This window comes from Anarhichas minor, unplaced genomic scaffold (assembly GCF_050575085.1).
Source record: "Anarhichas minor isolate MPS153535 unplaced genomic scaffold, ASM5057508v1 ptg000042l, whole genome shotgun sequence".
Lineage (NCBI taxonomy): Eukaryota > Metazoa > Chordata > Actinopteri > Perciformes > Anarhichadidae > Anarhichas > Anarhichas minor.
Genome location: NW_027466488.1, coordinates 8,567,545 through 8,582,733, shown reverse-complemented (window position 1 = coordinate 8,582,733; position 15,189 = coordinate 8,567,545). Strand labels below are relative to the sequence as shown.

The 15,189-nt window shown below is 39.9% G+C and overlaps 2 protein-coding genes across 2 annotated transcripts; both read left to right on the top strand.

Moving 5' to 3' along the window:
- The first annotated feature begins 2,298 nt into the window (after positions 1 to 2,298).
- On the top strand, positions 2,299 to 9,341 carry LOC142970027 (hatching enzyme 1.2-like). The gene is made up of 10 exons (XM_076110177.1): positions 2,299 to 2,427; positions 2,979 to 3,009; positions 3,094 to 3,159; positions 3,975 to 4,127; positions 5,349 to 5,466; positions 5,666 to 5,844; positions 6,598 to 6,679; positions 7,458 to 7,582; positions 7,815 to 7,904; positions 8,555 to 9,341. Exons 1-9 carry the CDS (start codon positions 2,365 to 2,367, stop codon positions 7,868 to 7,870), a joined length of 873 nt encoding a protein of 290 aa, XP_075966292.1. The 5' UTR covers positions 2,299 to 2,364; the 3' UTR covers positions 7,871 to 7,904; positions 8,555 to 9,341.
- A 335-nt stretch (positions 9,342 to 9,676) lies between these two features.
- Positions 9,677 to 12,686, top strand: LOC142970028 (hatching enzyme 1.2-like). Its single transcript, XM_076110179.1, has 10 exons — positions 9,677 to 9,752; positions 9,901 to 9,989; positions 10,499 to 10,502; positions 10,614 to 10,685; positions 10,802 to 10,957; positions 11,135 to 11,255; positions 11,344 to 11,522; positions 12,124 to 12,205; positions 12,313 to 12,437; positions 12,547 to 12,686. Coding segments are annotated over exons 2-10 (819 nt in total). The 5' UTR covers positions 9,677 to 9,752; positions 9,901 to 9,911; the 3' UTR covers positions 12,549 to 12,686.
- The last annotated feature ends 2,503 nt before the right edge of the window (positions 12,687 to 15,189 follow it).

The window sequence follows — 15,189 nt, the reverse complement described above, 5'->3', positions numbered from 1 at the left end:
CTTACTAGCAATTCATCTAATCCCTCGTCATAACATTCTGGAGTTTATGCAAATTGCCATCATAAAAACTGAGGCAGCAGACTTTGTGAAAATTAATACTTGTGTCATTCTCAAAACTTTTGGCCAAGTGTGTACTCCCTATGCAGAATGGCCCTTTGCAGTATAATACATATTATATCTCTGGATTATAAATATTGATGCATTGATGTGTTCATAAATCTTTAAGTTAAACTTTTTTTCCCCATAGTCATTGTTCCTGTTTTTTTAAGACGTTGCAAGACTTGTGTAAGTCAATCATACAGCAACTGTGCCCACATTTTGAAGAAGTCATGTAAACACAAAAAAAGGCATTTTGCAACAGATAGTAACCAGAAAGAGGGGTTGTGTAAACACCAGTTAGAAGGCATTATGATCCAAGTAACTAAAGTATCAGTAAAATGATTTGTGTGTTGTATTCCCCCACAGTTTTCTTTATCACCAAGGAGACTATCCTTTTGAACTAAAAAAGTTCTAATAGATGATATATCCTTGGACAAAACATGTCAACAATAAAACAGCTGTTTTCAGTCAAACCTGATCCACAGCCATCAATACATTCACCTCTGTGCTTGATTTCCAATCCACAGAGCAAGGATGAATGACAACACACACTCTTTCATTCACAATTAATTCTGCCCACCGTTCCTCTCCTCCTCTTGGGGGACCGGACTAGTTTGAGACAGCTTGGAATCAGAGGACCTGATCGCCCGCTATACCTCCTAATCCTGACATGAGTGGGAGCTAAAATAACAAAAAAAGAGATTTATGTTACTTTAACTGAAAGGTAAATAAGTGTAATGAATGTAACAAAGTGAAACAGGGTGGAGACCAGCGGAGACAGACTGTCTGACTGCCACATACAGTCTTGCAGCCAGGCCAGGTGAGCTGAATCTCAGTATGACCTGACTCCTCCCACTAGGTTCCTTCTCAGAGAGGGTCATCACAAATCTACTACCTGATGAACTAACTAGTTTTCTGAAAAAGTATGTTAAAATGTGAGCCGTTCTTTTATTTAATATGTGCTCATTTGTATACATTTATAGAACAGAAATCTCAATGTTGAATAAAGCCAGGTTAAAAATTCTTGTTTTATTTTGTTGAGATATCAGAGCCAAAGGTTTTTACGAATATCTCTTTTCATCACTCCACAAATCAGAAAACCATGAAAACAAAAATCTACTTTCACCATGTTTCTAGGAACAAAATGTTATGTAAATCAGGCTATAAATGACATATGAATAAATGCCTCTGTATAAACCTGCAGAATATAGATAGGAATGAAACTGGAAAGTTTGGTATATGTAAGTGATACTTAAGTGGAGAATTCGGGCTCAGAAAACAGCCTTTAAAGAATCTATAGTAAAATACATTTTGAAGACACCAAAAAAGAAAAAGGAATCGATATCATCATGACATCGCCGACAATCTTTTTTTTTTGTATTACAAGTTTTCTGCAATGATGGGCTGAACGGTGGTGTAGTGGCTAGCACTGTCACCTCACAGCAAGAGGGGCCTGGGTTCGATCCCGGGTGGTCCTTCTGTGTGGAGTTTGCACATTATCCCCGTGGCAGCGTGGGTTCCCTCCGGGCTTCCGGCTTCCTCCAAAGACATGCAGCTTAGGTTATTTGGAGACTCGAAATTGCCCGTAGGTGTGAATGTGAGCGTGAATGTTTGTCTGTCTCTACATGTGCCCTGCGATAAACTGGCGACCTGTCCAGGGTGTACTCTGCCTTCGCCCAATATCAGCTGGGATCGGCTCCAGTGCCCCGCAACCCTGAATAGGATAAGAGGTTTGGATAATGGAAGTTTTCTTTAATTATTATTTTTATTTAATTATGCAGATGAGACATTATCTAACGGTAACTTTTGGTGAATTTAGGAAAAAATCTAGTCTGAAAGAAGACATGTTAGAAAGAGCTAAATAGTAAATGCTAAATAGTACATGAAAAACAATGTTTTTTCCTGGTGTCTCCCCTAAAAACATGTTTTTCATGTTGAAGTCCCACACAAGATAAATGTTTTGGTCGGTTTATTGGTCAATCTGACCTGTTTCGTATACAGCCGATCACTGACTGTTAAATTATGTAATCTGTTCATGCCTGGGAACCAACAGGGGAAAACAAAGCCCACATCTTACACAAACCACAGTCCGTTTTAAGTAATAACTGCCACTTCTTCTTGCGCTGAATTTGTCAACAAGTCTTTGGTCAGCAGTGCGCCATATTAGGATGGAAGTTAGTTGTCTTTCACTCCTATAAAGTTTGGAACACCTCTGTTTCCCCAGGCTTTTTCCTTTGGTCTGCTGCTGTGGTCCTATAACCAGCCATGCTCCTCCAGGCTGCTGCGCTCAGTGTCCTCTTCTGCTCAGTCCAAAGTTTTACTCTACAGGTAAGCATCAGCAGACAAATTATGTCTCGATAATTAGGTAAATATATATCATTTTTTTATGACACAATTTGAAATGAAATGTGATACATTCTGAAATTGAAAAGTCCCAAATACAGTTTTTCTTCAATAAGTGTGTGTAGAGTGTAGCCCATTAATCATTTTATTATTATTTCTTTTTTTTAAATATAATCGTGGGAATTTGAAATAGTTTCTTAACAACGACAGTTTGGTAAATTGCTAAAAGCTGAATGTGATTCTGTGTTTCATTTTATACTTTGTAGTTTGTGGATTGCATTACTTTCTTATCCGATGCAGGAACGCTCAAATTTAGCTTTCTCTGCCTCGAAAATGACATTAACAAGAAATACTAGTTTCCTTTATGCCCCATATTTCCCCCGACATGCTACTTCTATGGGACCTGCACCTCCCATACCCGTCTCAAACTGAAGTTGAATCTCTGCTGGAACTAAACTTTATGTGAATTTACTTTGAAACAAATTTAACATCTTTAATTCAGTGAACTGCAATTAACCAACTTTGTCTAATCACAGGGTCCTTTTGAAAATGGTGATGAGTACTCTGGTAAGATGCGGCTTCTTTTCATACGATACAATTCTGTAAATACATAACATCAAGTAACTGATACAAAGTGTTTCTATTCCACAGGCAACACCGTTGAGGATGACGAATTCAGTGTCTCCACGCTGTTAGAGAAGGCCAATGTTAATGTTGGTATGTTCATCACGGCAACTGCTTTATTATTTATTCATTTAAGCAAATGTACAGTAATAATAATCTAACCTTAAAGATAGGACTAAATATTGAAATGAAAAAAGTCATTAAAACATTAGAAATATTGCATGATGCTGGTGTTGCTGACAGTACTTAGACGAAATCTGAAAATATAATCTAGTGATTCGTGTACATAGACATGAATTTGTCATTATTTCGTGTCACTCAGCAACGAAAACAACATCAATGGAAATTCAGTTAGGATCCATTTTTGTGGCGGACACACAAATTAAATGCATTCACGCGACTGTGCAATGGTCAGAGCTAGTGACGTAGTATTGAATATTGAGAAAGACAAATTATGGTTGATGGGTCAAACTAACATCGGGCTTTTAATCAGGAGACTGGTGTTTGAGAAAGCAGTGTTGTTAAGTTACACGTTTGTGACGGATTCTTCGACCTATAAAGTGGTTTTGTTGCCTAAACCTATCATCTGTTTAGTTCAGTCATGATGCCCCAATTGACAGAAAAAAAACGTGTTGCAGCCACGAAAGATACTTCCAATTAAAATACATTAGTTTTAAAGTCGTGCAGAGCAAACACAAAAAAACAATTAGAACATTTTTGTCTATCTACAGGAATCAATAGTTAAAAATTTCGTGACTATTTCACGTACTGCCTTGAGACTGGGTTGGTGTGAAAGGAGTGGTTGTATCAAACCCAGAATTAACGAAGCAGTTTAATCAAGAAAATTAAATGCAGCTCAATAAAAAAGATCACAACATTTTCTTGATTATCCTCACGTCATGTTGCAGGAAAGAACTTCGATGACCCTCTGGTGATGTTTGGTGACATAGCGGTGCCAACAGATCTACAGAACGCTGATCCCTGCGTAGAACGAGGTTGCCTGTGGCCTAAAGCCACCGATGGCAACGTCTACGTGCCCTACCGCATCTCCAGGGACTACGGTAAGTACTGAGGGCAGGGCTCTTTTTTTTACCAGCCGTGACTCTTGTACAGTTTTCACCTTGTGAGTCTGTGTGTGTGAGTCATCATGGCAAAATCTGGTCCTAGAGACCTCAGCAACTACCACAGAAGTGGATTTTAAGTACTTCAGGTCAGTCAGGTGTTTGTCTGTCTGTCTGTGGACAAACTTTGTCACCACGATAGTTTCACAACCGTGCAAGATGCAGTCATGAAACTTTACAGGTGTGTAGTTGAGATCAATATGAAGACCACTCTAGAAGATGGGTGTGGTTCGGAGGTAGGGGGGTAGGAAGTGGGGAAGGGGCGATTGGCAGTGATTTACCGTAGTTGTCATGTTAGTTGTAGGCATAGTAGCAGTAATAGGAGAAGTAAAGGTCACAGTAGCAGCAATAGCAGTTGCAGATTTAGTGGTAGTAGTAGTAGCAGTATAGTAGTAGTAGTAGTAGTATGCAGCCTAAAGTAGTAGCATTAGCAGTGGTAGCTAAGGTTAGTTCTTGCGGTGGTAGTAGTAGTAGTAGTAGTAGTAGTAGTAGTAGTAGAACTATGGGTATCACAGAAGTAGCAACATTTTTAGAAATAGCAATAGCAGTTGTAAATCTAGGTAATCTTGTAAATCTAGCAGTAGTAGTATCAGTTTATTAGTAGTAGTAACAGTATTACTATGTAGCCTATAGCCTAGTAGTAATAGCACTACTATAGCAATAGCAGTTGTTTGTAGTAGCAGTCTACTAGCCTAGTACTAGTAGCAGAAGAAGTAATAGTAGTAGTAGCAATAGCATTAGCAGTGTAATGTTAGTTGTGGTGGTAGTAGTACTACCAGAACAGTAGCAGTAGTAGTCGTAGTAGTAGTAGGAGTAGTAAAAGAAGGCTGGAAGCAATACTAGCAGTGGCATAATCAGTAGTAGCAGTTGTAGTTATAGTAGTTATAGTAGTAGCAGCAGTACAGTAGTATGCCTAGCAGTAGCCTAATAGTGGTAGGCTACTAGTAGTATTATAGTACTGGTTTAGTAGAAGGCTAGTATACTTTAATGAATAAATGAATGAATAAATTGAGTGTTGCTATTATTTTAATATGAATACTTGTATAGTATTAGTGCTAAAAATCCCATTTTACTATGATGGCAGAGTGATGTAGAAGATGAATGCAACGAAACCCACTAAACTGATTATACATATTTTTTTGTTGTTATTTTACTGTCAAGACCGAAGAGAGAGAAATACCATCGTCAACGGTCTGCGGTCATTTGCTGCGTCCACCTGCATCCGCTTCACCCCCCTCAACGAACAGGAGGACTTTGTGGACATCCAGTCGCGCTCAGGGTAGGGACCACAAAATACGTTCCAGATATGCATTCATGAATACGATCTTATAGACCTCTATTTACACCTCGGGTCTTACAACGGAGCTTTCATCTGACTTCTCATCAGAAAGGGTCAAGAGAAGCAATGTAACTTATTCACAACGGTGCTGCTCAATCTGTTTTACTGTTTGGATGTTTTATTTATTGCTCTCTTTCAGGTGTTTCTCATTTATTGGGCGTCGTGGTAGAGGCCAGGTAGTGTCTTTGAGGCGCCGCGGTTGTGTTTTCCAGCAGATCATCCAACACGAGCTGCTGCACGCTTTGGGCTTCAACCACGAACAGACTCGGTCCGACAGGAACCAGCATGTTCGCATCTTGCTGGAGAACGTTATTCCTGGTGGGTCACATGCTTTAATTATGACTAATATAGATGGAACTTCATTAAAGAATTTTGCAGATGATAGAAACAAATGGGGTCTCACAAATAACTCAACTGACCTTAATTAATGTTAAGCTCTCAAGTGAAAAAGGTTTAAGTCCCATTTTGTAGAAAGTTAGATTCCTCCATCTTTTTTGATCATAAACCAGGTCTAGGTCCTGTAGATATAGTGAAAGTATCAAAACGCTCAATCCACGGGAAAATGGACACAGCCCATATTCAGAAACGCAGCCTTTTAAAGGAGCCATCAGGACTTCCGTAAGGTTGATGTCACAAATATTCAGTCACTGGTAGAAGTGCAGCTAAACTCTGTGTAGTGGACTCACCCAGTGAGTACCCGGCTGCAGTGACGCTGTGAAGACAGCGACAGCACAGATGCAGGAGACTGGAAATGCTGACCAATCAGAACAGACTGAGTTTTTGTCGGGAGGGGGGCTTAAAGAGACAGGCACTAAAATGGAGCGTTTCAGACAGAGGGTGAATATAGATATATCCAGGCAGACTGTATGAGAGAAATAATGGTGTTTTTGAACATAAAATCATGTAAACATGTTCTAGTAGAAACCCCAAATTCAATTATGAACCTGAAAAATCAGCATGATAAATTTCCTTTAATTGCAAATAAATAGATCAAAATATGACTTGACATCATATCATTGTAGTAGTCGTGAAGAAGAAAAACATCTGATTGAGCTGTGTGATCCTTTGCAGGAATGGAGCACAATTTCAGGAGGATCAAAACAAGGAACCTTGGCACTCCCTACGACTACAACTCTGTCATGCACTATGGAAGGTAGCGTCTCACATAAAAACATTTTTTAATTCTCAGCTGAAGCTATTAAGAGGACAGATCGAGTGGGTATCTTCCGACTTTAAATGCTCTCTTTTTGCTACCATCCCTCCGCAGCAGCTCGGCAAGGAAACACTGTCCATGAAAACATAAAGAGGGAATTCTGTTCTAAAAGGACCATAGCTTTAGAAGAGATTTGTCTAACTCAGTGTTATGATGAGTGAGTGAGGATCCAAATGCAGGGTTTTGGCAAGAAGCAAGTGAAGCGAAAAAAGAAGGTTCATTAATGTAACCAGGAAAGAAGGAAGGAAGGAAGGAAAGAAAGAAAGAAAGGTTATTAGCTTTAGATTAACTTTAGGATGGATTTTCCGCAGAAGAAGCGCTGCAGGTTTTGTCCGCCATGGCTTACATTCTTTTCCAGACCAGTATGAACTATAGGAATTATTACAGAAAACTTTCCTTTTTTTTCATAATAATGTTGTTATCAGCATGTGAATATTGTTTGAAGACAGACTTGATGTTTTTTTTTTGTTTTTTTTGGCCACATATGCCATATTCATGAGGACACAAACGCGACTCTCAATGAATGATGACGTTTCTCTGTGTCTGCTAAATAAACAATTATTTGCTAACGTGTCTGCTGTAACGACTTAATGAGGTGGTATTTTGTCTGTTTTTCAGATTCTTAATGCAGCTTTAAGATTGCACCCTCAGTGGTCATTAAAACAGTCCCGATGTACAGTTTAAACTTCTCATCGCCTCTGTGTATTTTGCACCGCAGGTTCGCCTTCTCTAGCAACACGATGCCGACCATCGTTCCCATCCCCGACAGCAATGTAGCCATCGGCAGGGCCACCCAGATGAGTGCCAATGACATCCTTCGGGTGAACCTTCTTTACCGCTGCAGTACGTGTCTTTTTAAAGAAGTAGCCTACGATCTCCTCTTCAACTAAAGTTCTGTCTTACTACCTGCTACCACCAGCACTCTCTCACTCCATCTTCCTTCTGACAAACTTGACGGACATAAGTCAGATTGAACACAGATCAAAACCTGTATATGTTTATATGCATTGTAGCAGTAGCATAAAGAAACCAATCAGCTTTTACAGAGTTTGCTGTCTCTTTGAATTCATGTCAGATTCGACTGCTTCCAGGCCTGACCTGAAACCCGTGCAAAGAAACCATTTCCTCTAGAGGTGAGAGTCTGGTATCGTCAACGCGGTGTAACGTAAGTATGATATTCAGATGAGCCTGACTGTACATTCTGTCTTCAGATGGAAGTTTTCCTCTTTTTATGTTTGTAGTAGCTTTTATTAATTGCATATTCATTTTTTTCAACGTCAATTTAGCATTTTGTCATTTTAAGATAGTGACTGATACTTAAAAATAAAATATAAAATAAAAATAATATACATTTTTCCGGTACCTGTAGCACTATTTATCAATCTATATTGTTTTGGTGTGAGTTGCATGTTGATAGTTTTGGAGATATCAGTCGTAGAGATGTCTGCCTTCTCCCCACTACAATGGGACTATATGGCGATCAATTGTAAGGTCTCTTTCCTGAAATCATGACCTGATTAAGACATGGTGAAGAGAGAAAAAAAATACCTTAAGGTCTGTGAATTATCTGAGTTTTTCAAATGTATTTAGCTGATATCTCTATAACTAGGCAACACACAACTAAACAATCTAGTTTGATCAAATAGCACTAAAGCTAAGAGGGAAAACACACCTTTGGGATTTTGGGATGAACTGTCCCTTTAAGAACTTTAAGCATCTTTCAGTTTGTGCATGCCCAAGTGTTTGTGTGTGTGCGTGCACATGTACGCAGATTCATTCAAGGGTTTGAAGAAATCCCCTTTTTTTCTCCAACAGGAAATCAAGAGGAAATGAGGCAAAGTGATGCAACTTTTTATTTGTCATCTTCAAACAAAACCAGAAATGTGTCTTGTGCTTCATGAATTTGCTATAATTGAGAATTTTATGAAATTAGCTTGTGCTGTGCTAATGAGAAATAAAAATGTGTCCATCATCACAAATGTACTCCTCAATATATAACTGCTTGTGAGCTTGATACTAATAATGAATAAAAAATATGTATTCAATATCTTAACATCAGCCTGTGTGTGTTTGCTCAATATTTTAATCTGCAACGATACAAGTGAAGCCCAAGGTGACCCCACATGACCTCTTCACAGCCATTGGCATAGACCCCCTGCATGTAGCAGAGCTCACAGGTGATCAGCAGCGTTCACATTTCCTGTCATTCTCACGTCGGTGGCCTTCATGAACTGTGAAGCCCTCTTGATAAACACACACAGGTGATCAAACGTAGCAGCGTACTGTAGTTGATAAGCCGTCTTTCTGGCCTTGCTCTGAACGCCACATGCAGTATGTCCACTCTCACACACTCACCTGTGGGGACAGGTCAATCAATTATTCTACTTATATGTTATTATTTGTGAAAAAAATTTGTTAATTTCACCATTTGGTAATTTGTAGTCATTTTGTAATAGACTGTAAAGTGCTGCTTTTATTTTGTCCATCCTCTCTGGGTACAATTACACTACATCTGTATTCCCTTTATTTTGTACACCTCTGCATGTGTGAGTGGCCAGCTTCATCTTTTTTCAGAGTAAATAAATGTCTATCCATGCATCCATTATTTGTACCTGCTAATTCTGTTTAGTTTTTATTCTTTTTTTTGGGGGGGGGTCCTTATCCGATGTGAAGGTCCAAGGACTAGGGATGTCGTATGTTGTACGGATTGTAAAGCCAATGACACAAGAAGATAAAACATTACAGTGACCCTTTTTTCCCATGACATCCGTGTGTTTTGCAAAGTATGATAGTAGATGCAACAAGTGTGCTTTTTCCCACCCTTAGTGGTTTTGAGATGTTTCTGTCTGCGTATGTGTCCAAACCATATGTGACTGATAAGCCGGTGGATTTAGCTGATCCTTTGCTTTCTTCGTACACAGATAATCCATATTTGGGCTAACCGGAGCAGTCGGACATATATAAAAACCTAGAGGGAAACCTCAGCTGCACAAGTCCACACTAAGGATCCAAGGTGAGTTCAGCTGCAAACGTCTGCAGCACAATATGAAGTAGAAAAGTGTGCGATTTCTTTCAGCTGTCTGTTTTATATGTTGTTGGTTCAAACACTGTGTCTTTCCTGTGAGTGGAGGCTGTAACTGATTCCTGTCTGTGTCCTGCAGGTCTGCTAAGGATGGCTCGCATGTCTGTGTTCAGGTTCTCAGCTGTGGCTCTGCTGCTGCTGTCCGCCTACTGTTGGGCCGACAATGAGGTAGGATCACAGTGAGAGAGGAGAGGGAGACGATGGCAGCGCAGTGAGATATCTGGTCATTCATCAACACTTCTACATGTTAACAGAAACAATGCATGTTGAACGTCCTCTGTCACAGTCATGAACATGAACGGCCTCCTCTCTCTCATATGAAGCCGGTCGTCTTCTCCACATTCACAAAGATGCTGTTAGGAGGTTAAATAGAGCATTTATTTACACCTCAGCTGAGTTTTTAATCACCATTGTTCACTGTTTGTTAGTAGTGTTTAGATAATTTCTCACAGATGATGACACAGTTTGGGTCATATGGTGCACTTTATCTACAAAGCTTCAGGTTCTATGATGCTTAACGTGCGTCTCATATTCTCTTTATACTTCTGACAGTTTTAACGTGAACATGCTACTTTAAGAAACAGTGTAACGTTGACTTTTAGCTGTAACTTCTAGTCATGTGGTTTTGTTTCTAATGTGTTTGTCTTTCCTCCTCTCATCCCACGCTGAACCTGCAGGCAGGTATGTGATCTATTCTAATGATCAGAGCTGTGGTAGCGTCATGCTCAGTATTGTGACTGGTGTATTTTCCATATAAAGTGAAACTGCGTTGTTGTTGATGTCCCTGTGCAGAGGACACTGCAGAGGACGACTCCGGGGAGCTTTCTGTCTCTGAGCTGCTGGAGAGAGCCAACAGTAATCTGAGTGAGTGAGCTGCTGTGGTCACCGTGTTCCTCTAGACAGCTGTTGATATTTCTGCTCTCTTCTTTTAGTAGCAGCACTTCAACAGGTGTCTGAGTTGCTGCTGTGATGTGTTTCAGTCCGCTCCGCCGATGACCCCATCCTGACCGGAGGAGACATCGCCATCGACAGCGAGGCCGAGAAAAACGCCGACCCCTGCACCAGCCGAGGCTGCAAGTGGGGCAAATTCACTGACGGGAAGGTCTACATTCCTTATTACCTCACCAACCACTTCTGTAAGTGTCACACGGAGGCCTGCGCACACATGCTTTGTCTATTTACAGTAGGCTGTCACTTCTAATGCAGCAACTTTGACAGAAAGGTTTTTGAAAATCTGTCAGATATTTGGGGCCAGTATGGTCCTCTGTTTTACACAGTAAACAGCTGAATGTTGTGTGCTGTGGTCCTGCCAGCCTCCCGTGAGAAGGCCATCATCACCCGTGGACTGGAGTCCTTCTCTTCCTTCTCCTGCATCCGCTTCAGGCCCACCAGAAGCAGCGACCGTGACTGGCTGAGCATCGAGTCCCTAAACGGGTAAGAAAGAGACGTCGTGGAGCCGTTCACACTCGAGAGCGTTTCCTCAGACTTTTGTGTTGTTCAACTCATCTCTGATCCCGTCCAGCTGCTACTCCTTCGTCGGCCGTCGTGGAGGGAAGCAGGTCGTGTCTTTGGCCCGTAGCGGATGCCTCTACCACGGCACCGTCCAGCACGAGCTGCTCCACGCTCTGGGCTTCAACCACGAACAGACCCGCTCTGACAGGGACAACCACATCAGAGTCGTGCTGCAGAACGTTCAGTCTGGTAATGCAGCTGTTTGATATTCTGATATATTAGAGAGGAGAGCCACTTTAAAGCTCTCTGCAGCTTCCTGAAAAAGTCCACTTCTAAACAAACTTGTTCAGGATTAAAGGAAACACCAAATCCTGTGATATCTTGTTGTAGTCTCCTGCTTTTGAATGGAAGTTCTGTAGCCGTCTTTGTGCTGCTTGAGAGCTGATGAGGCTCTGTAGAACCTGATCAATGACACTGTCCTCACAAGTGGACAAAAGTCTTCTTGAGCTCCTCAAAGACAGTGTGATGATACTCACATCCATGACCATGTATTCATTACATTGATTTTCCTAAGTAAATGTCAATGTAAAAGAAAAATATTACTTTATAAGGAAAGAAATTCATCTTCTGATCTTGTTTTCCATACAAGTACAGCGGGTCTCTGGTGTCCCCTAGTGGACAAAAATAGCCTGAACAGCACATTTAATTAAATCACTGATCCTCCATGAAACAGAAGCTCATTGTGTGACTGCAGCTCTCTGAATATAAAACCAGTCAATGTGAATTCAAACCAAACAAATGTAACTTTAATATTATCTATAATGTAATTTTCCTTCTGTTTTTTTTCCAGGAATGGAGCACAACTTCAGGAAGATCGCCACCCTCAACCAGGGCACTCCCTACGACTACGGCTCTGTCATGCAGTACCACAAGTGAGAACAAGTGGCTTCACTTTGGCCCTGCTGCGTGTCTTCATATATGTGTGTGTGTGCGTAGGATGCGCTGTGGTTCCCTCTAACTGCTCCGTGTTCTCTCTCAGGACCGCCTTCTCCAAGAACAACCAGCCCACCATGGTCCCCATCCCCAACTCCAACGTGTCCTTCGGCAACGCCAAGGAGATGAGCCGCAACGACATCGCCAGACTCAACACGCTCTACAGCTGCTGTGAGTGTCCACATGAACGCACTGTGAATATCCATGTTACACTGTCTGCAGTCTGTGTCCATCACTCAGTTTTTGACCTGATCCACCTCTGTGCTGTTCACCGTTACAGAAGAAGCCCGCTCAGATGTCCTGACAGGACGCAGCAGAGGGAAGACTGTCTCCTGGTGCTCTCTGAACAGCAGCAGCTGCAGACCTGAACTCATCTGCACAACAGTGAATGATTTGACTATAAAGATACTTTGACTGGAACACGGCTCTCTCTTTGCTTTCTTTCACTTACTGAAGAGACGGCTCTAATGGTCCCAAGCCTCACTATGAAAAATTAAATATTATGGAATGAAAAATTATAATAAATGCAGAAAGTTCTTCCTGATGGTAAACAGTGTCCTTGAAACACATTTTTCATGGAGACTTTTCATTATCAAATTAATTTAATGATAGACATAAATTATACAGGAAACACAAACACATTGATCAACATATCTAAACTCAGACTGATTATTCTGTAATAATGAGGAAGAATATTTGGTCCACTTATTCTTTAAATGTCCACTCTGGAGACAGATGTCTCTCCTTATCTTCACTGCTTTCTTTAAACCAATAGAAATGAAGGAATGGATGTCGTGTTTTTGGAGTGTGATGCTGGAAACACATTTATCAGATGATTCAAACGAACTTTTGTATCTTCTCCTAAAGTTACACATTCACAACTCAAGAGTTAACAACTTCAAGCCAAATAGCAAACAGTTTTTTGTATCTTTTGATAGTTTAATTTCATTCCTTAAACAATGTTCATGCTAGAGAAGCATGAAAAAAATCACTCATTTTAGACAAAACAGTATGAATTATGAAATGGTATATTGTTTTTATCCTATTGTGTTTCCTAGTTTTTGATACAATCATAAAATGATTACAATTTATTTCATTAAATTATTAATTTGCATGTATTTATTCATTTAATAAATTCCAGTGGGCATTGTCAGACCTATCTCTGCACTTTTATGTTCTTATGTTTTGTGTCACAAGTACTGAAGGCAAATAAATGTGGAGGACGACCAGTTAGCAGAACAAGCTACAGAGAGATGCTAACGATAATGGATAACGTCCCATCGAGCAAATCAGAGATCAAGGCAACAGTTTGGAGTGAAGCAGTAGAAGTGTAGTAAGAGCAGCGGAGCGCTGAAACAAGGGGAAGGTTTCTGTACAATTTAAATTAATATACGTCAAATACATAAAATAAAATAAAAAACAAAAAGATCTTGAGAAAAGGAAAGGGAACGGTACCTCAACATATTGTACATGCTAACATATGTAATGGAAAAAATTCTTATACCCGCTTTGCGTGAGTCTTTTCATGCTGAAATACAAAATACCAAAAACCAGGTTGTCTTTTAAGTATTTATTCTCTGCGCAAAGAAGGTTCAATCATCACAACAGAATGCGTACAGTCTCAGTGAGGAAGAACCTTGAAAAAAGTGAACAAGCTTTCTTTATACAGAAATGAGCAAAGGTGGGGGCCGATGGCCAATGTTACAGCCATTTCAGTCTGAGACTTTTGGTCTCAGACTGATAGGAACAACATTCAAAAACAAACGGTCAGCAACCAAAGCAAGCGGCCCAAAGGCCTTGGTGCTGGAACATTCTCATACAACACAGTTAGTTATCTTTGTGAACAGGCAAGGGAGAACTCTTCTTCTGCACAACAGAGACACGGTGAAGTTCAACAAAGTTCAGAGCAAAATTACTTTCGCATGAATACGATATACTGAGTAGAAATATATACTACATAAAAAATTACCATTACACATATTGACAAAATGCTTAATTTTTCAATGTCATATGGTCTGTTAACCTACTCGCAGTTATCTACATTAGACACATCATTCATAACTAATAACCTGTGTGTGTTGTTTGCTGAACACTGCCATTGAAATACCACACTCAGTGACCAATCATCTGCACCCAGAATGCAATTACAGTCCTCTGGCTCTTGTTCCAAAATTGTCCTCCATTGTTGCACACACCAAAGAGCAACCCTAAATCCTGTTCATAGTGATCTAGCTCATTACTAAGTGATCTAATTGGTTACAGGTGTTTTTTCACAGGTGCATTCTGGGTGCAAGTGATTAAGAACTGAGTGATGGTATTTTAATGGCAGTGTTTGGCAAACAACATATGCCGGCTTTTGGTTTTTAATGATGTAGGGAAGATCAGCGTGCGTCCTACTTATAAAAGGCAAGCGCTTCATAAATGTTTTTGGTTTTTTTATTCAACAATTGCACATGTACAATTTCACAAATTGTCAGTAAGAAATGGCAAAATAGAGACATTTAAATTAACATGCCAGGGGGGCAACCGCAGGGAATAAAAAATAGACAGAAATAAAAGCAGAAAAATTGAAAAAACGTAAATTAATAATATAAAGAGAAAACGGGGACATTAATTAAGGCACAAACTGTGATTGTGTAATTACAAACATATATCACAGGCAATGCATGCCATTACTTTCCTTATGGCCTTTTTATTTCAAATTCTTTGTAAAAAACACAAAAAAGGGGTCTTTGGCTTGTAAACTTGGATTTATGAATATAGAATTTGGCAAAAATAATAAATGATATGCGTATGATATACGCTCTTTTCTCAAATGTTCTGTCATAGTTAAAGAATCCAAATATAACATGTTCATAGAATAATGAAAAATCTTTGTACAAAACATCGCTACTAAATTTTGAGATATTTTCCCATAAGGAAA

Excerpts from the sequence above, each read along its gene's own strand:
- LOC142970027 (XM_076110177.1), top strand. The coding sequence starts at position 2,365 with ATGCTCCTCCAGGCTGCTGCGCTCAGTGTCCTCTTCTGCTCAGTCCAA. Across the intron at positions 5,845-6,597 it reads GCTGGAGAACGTTATTCCTG|GAATGGAGCACAATTTCAGG; the intron begins GTGGGTCACATG and ends GATCCTTTGCAG. Across the intron at positions 6,680-7,457 it reads TCTGTCATGCACTATGGAAG|GTTCGCCTTCTCTAGCAACA; the intron begins GTAGCGTCTCAC and ends TTTGCACCGCAG.
- LOC142970028 (XM_076110179.1), top strand. The coding sequence starts at position 9,912 with ATGGCTCGCATGTCTGTGTTCAGGTTCTCAGCTGTGGCTCTGCTGCTG. Across the intron at positions 11,523-12,123 it reads GCTGCAGAACGTTCAGTCTG|GAATGGAGCACAACTTCAGG; the intron begins GTAATGCAGCTG and ends TTTTTTTTCCAG. Across the intron at positions 12,206-12,312 it reads TCTGTCATGCAGTACCACAA|GACCGCCTTCTCCAAGAACA; the intron begins GTGAGAACAAGT and ends GTTCTCTCTCAG.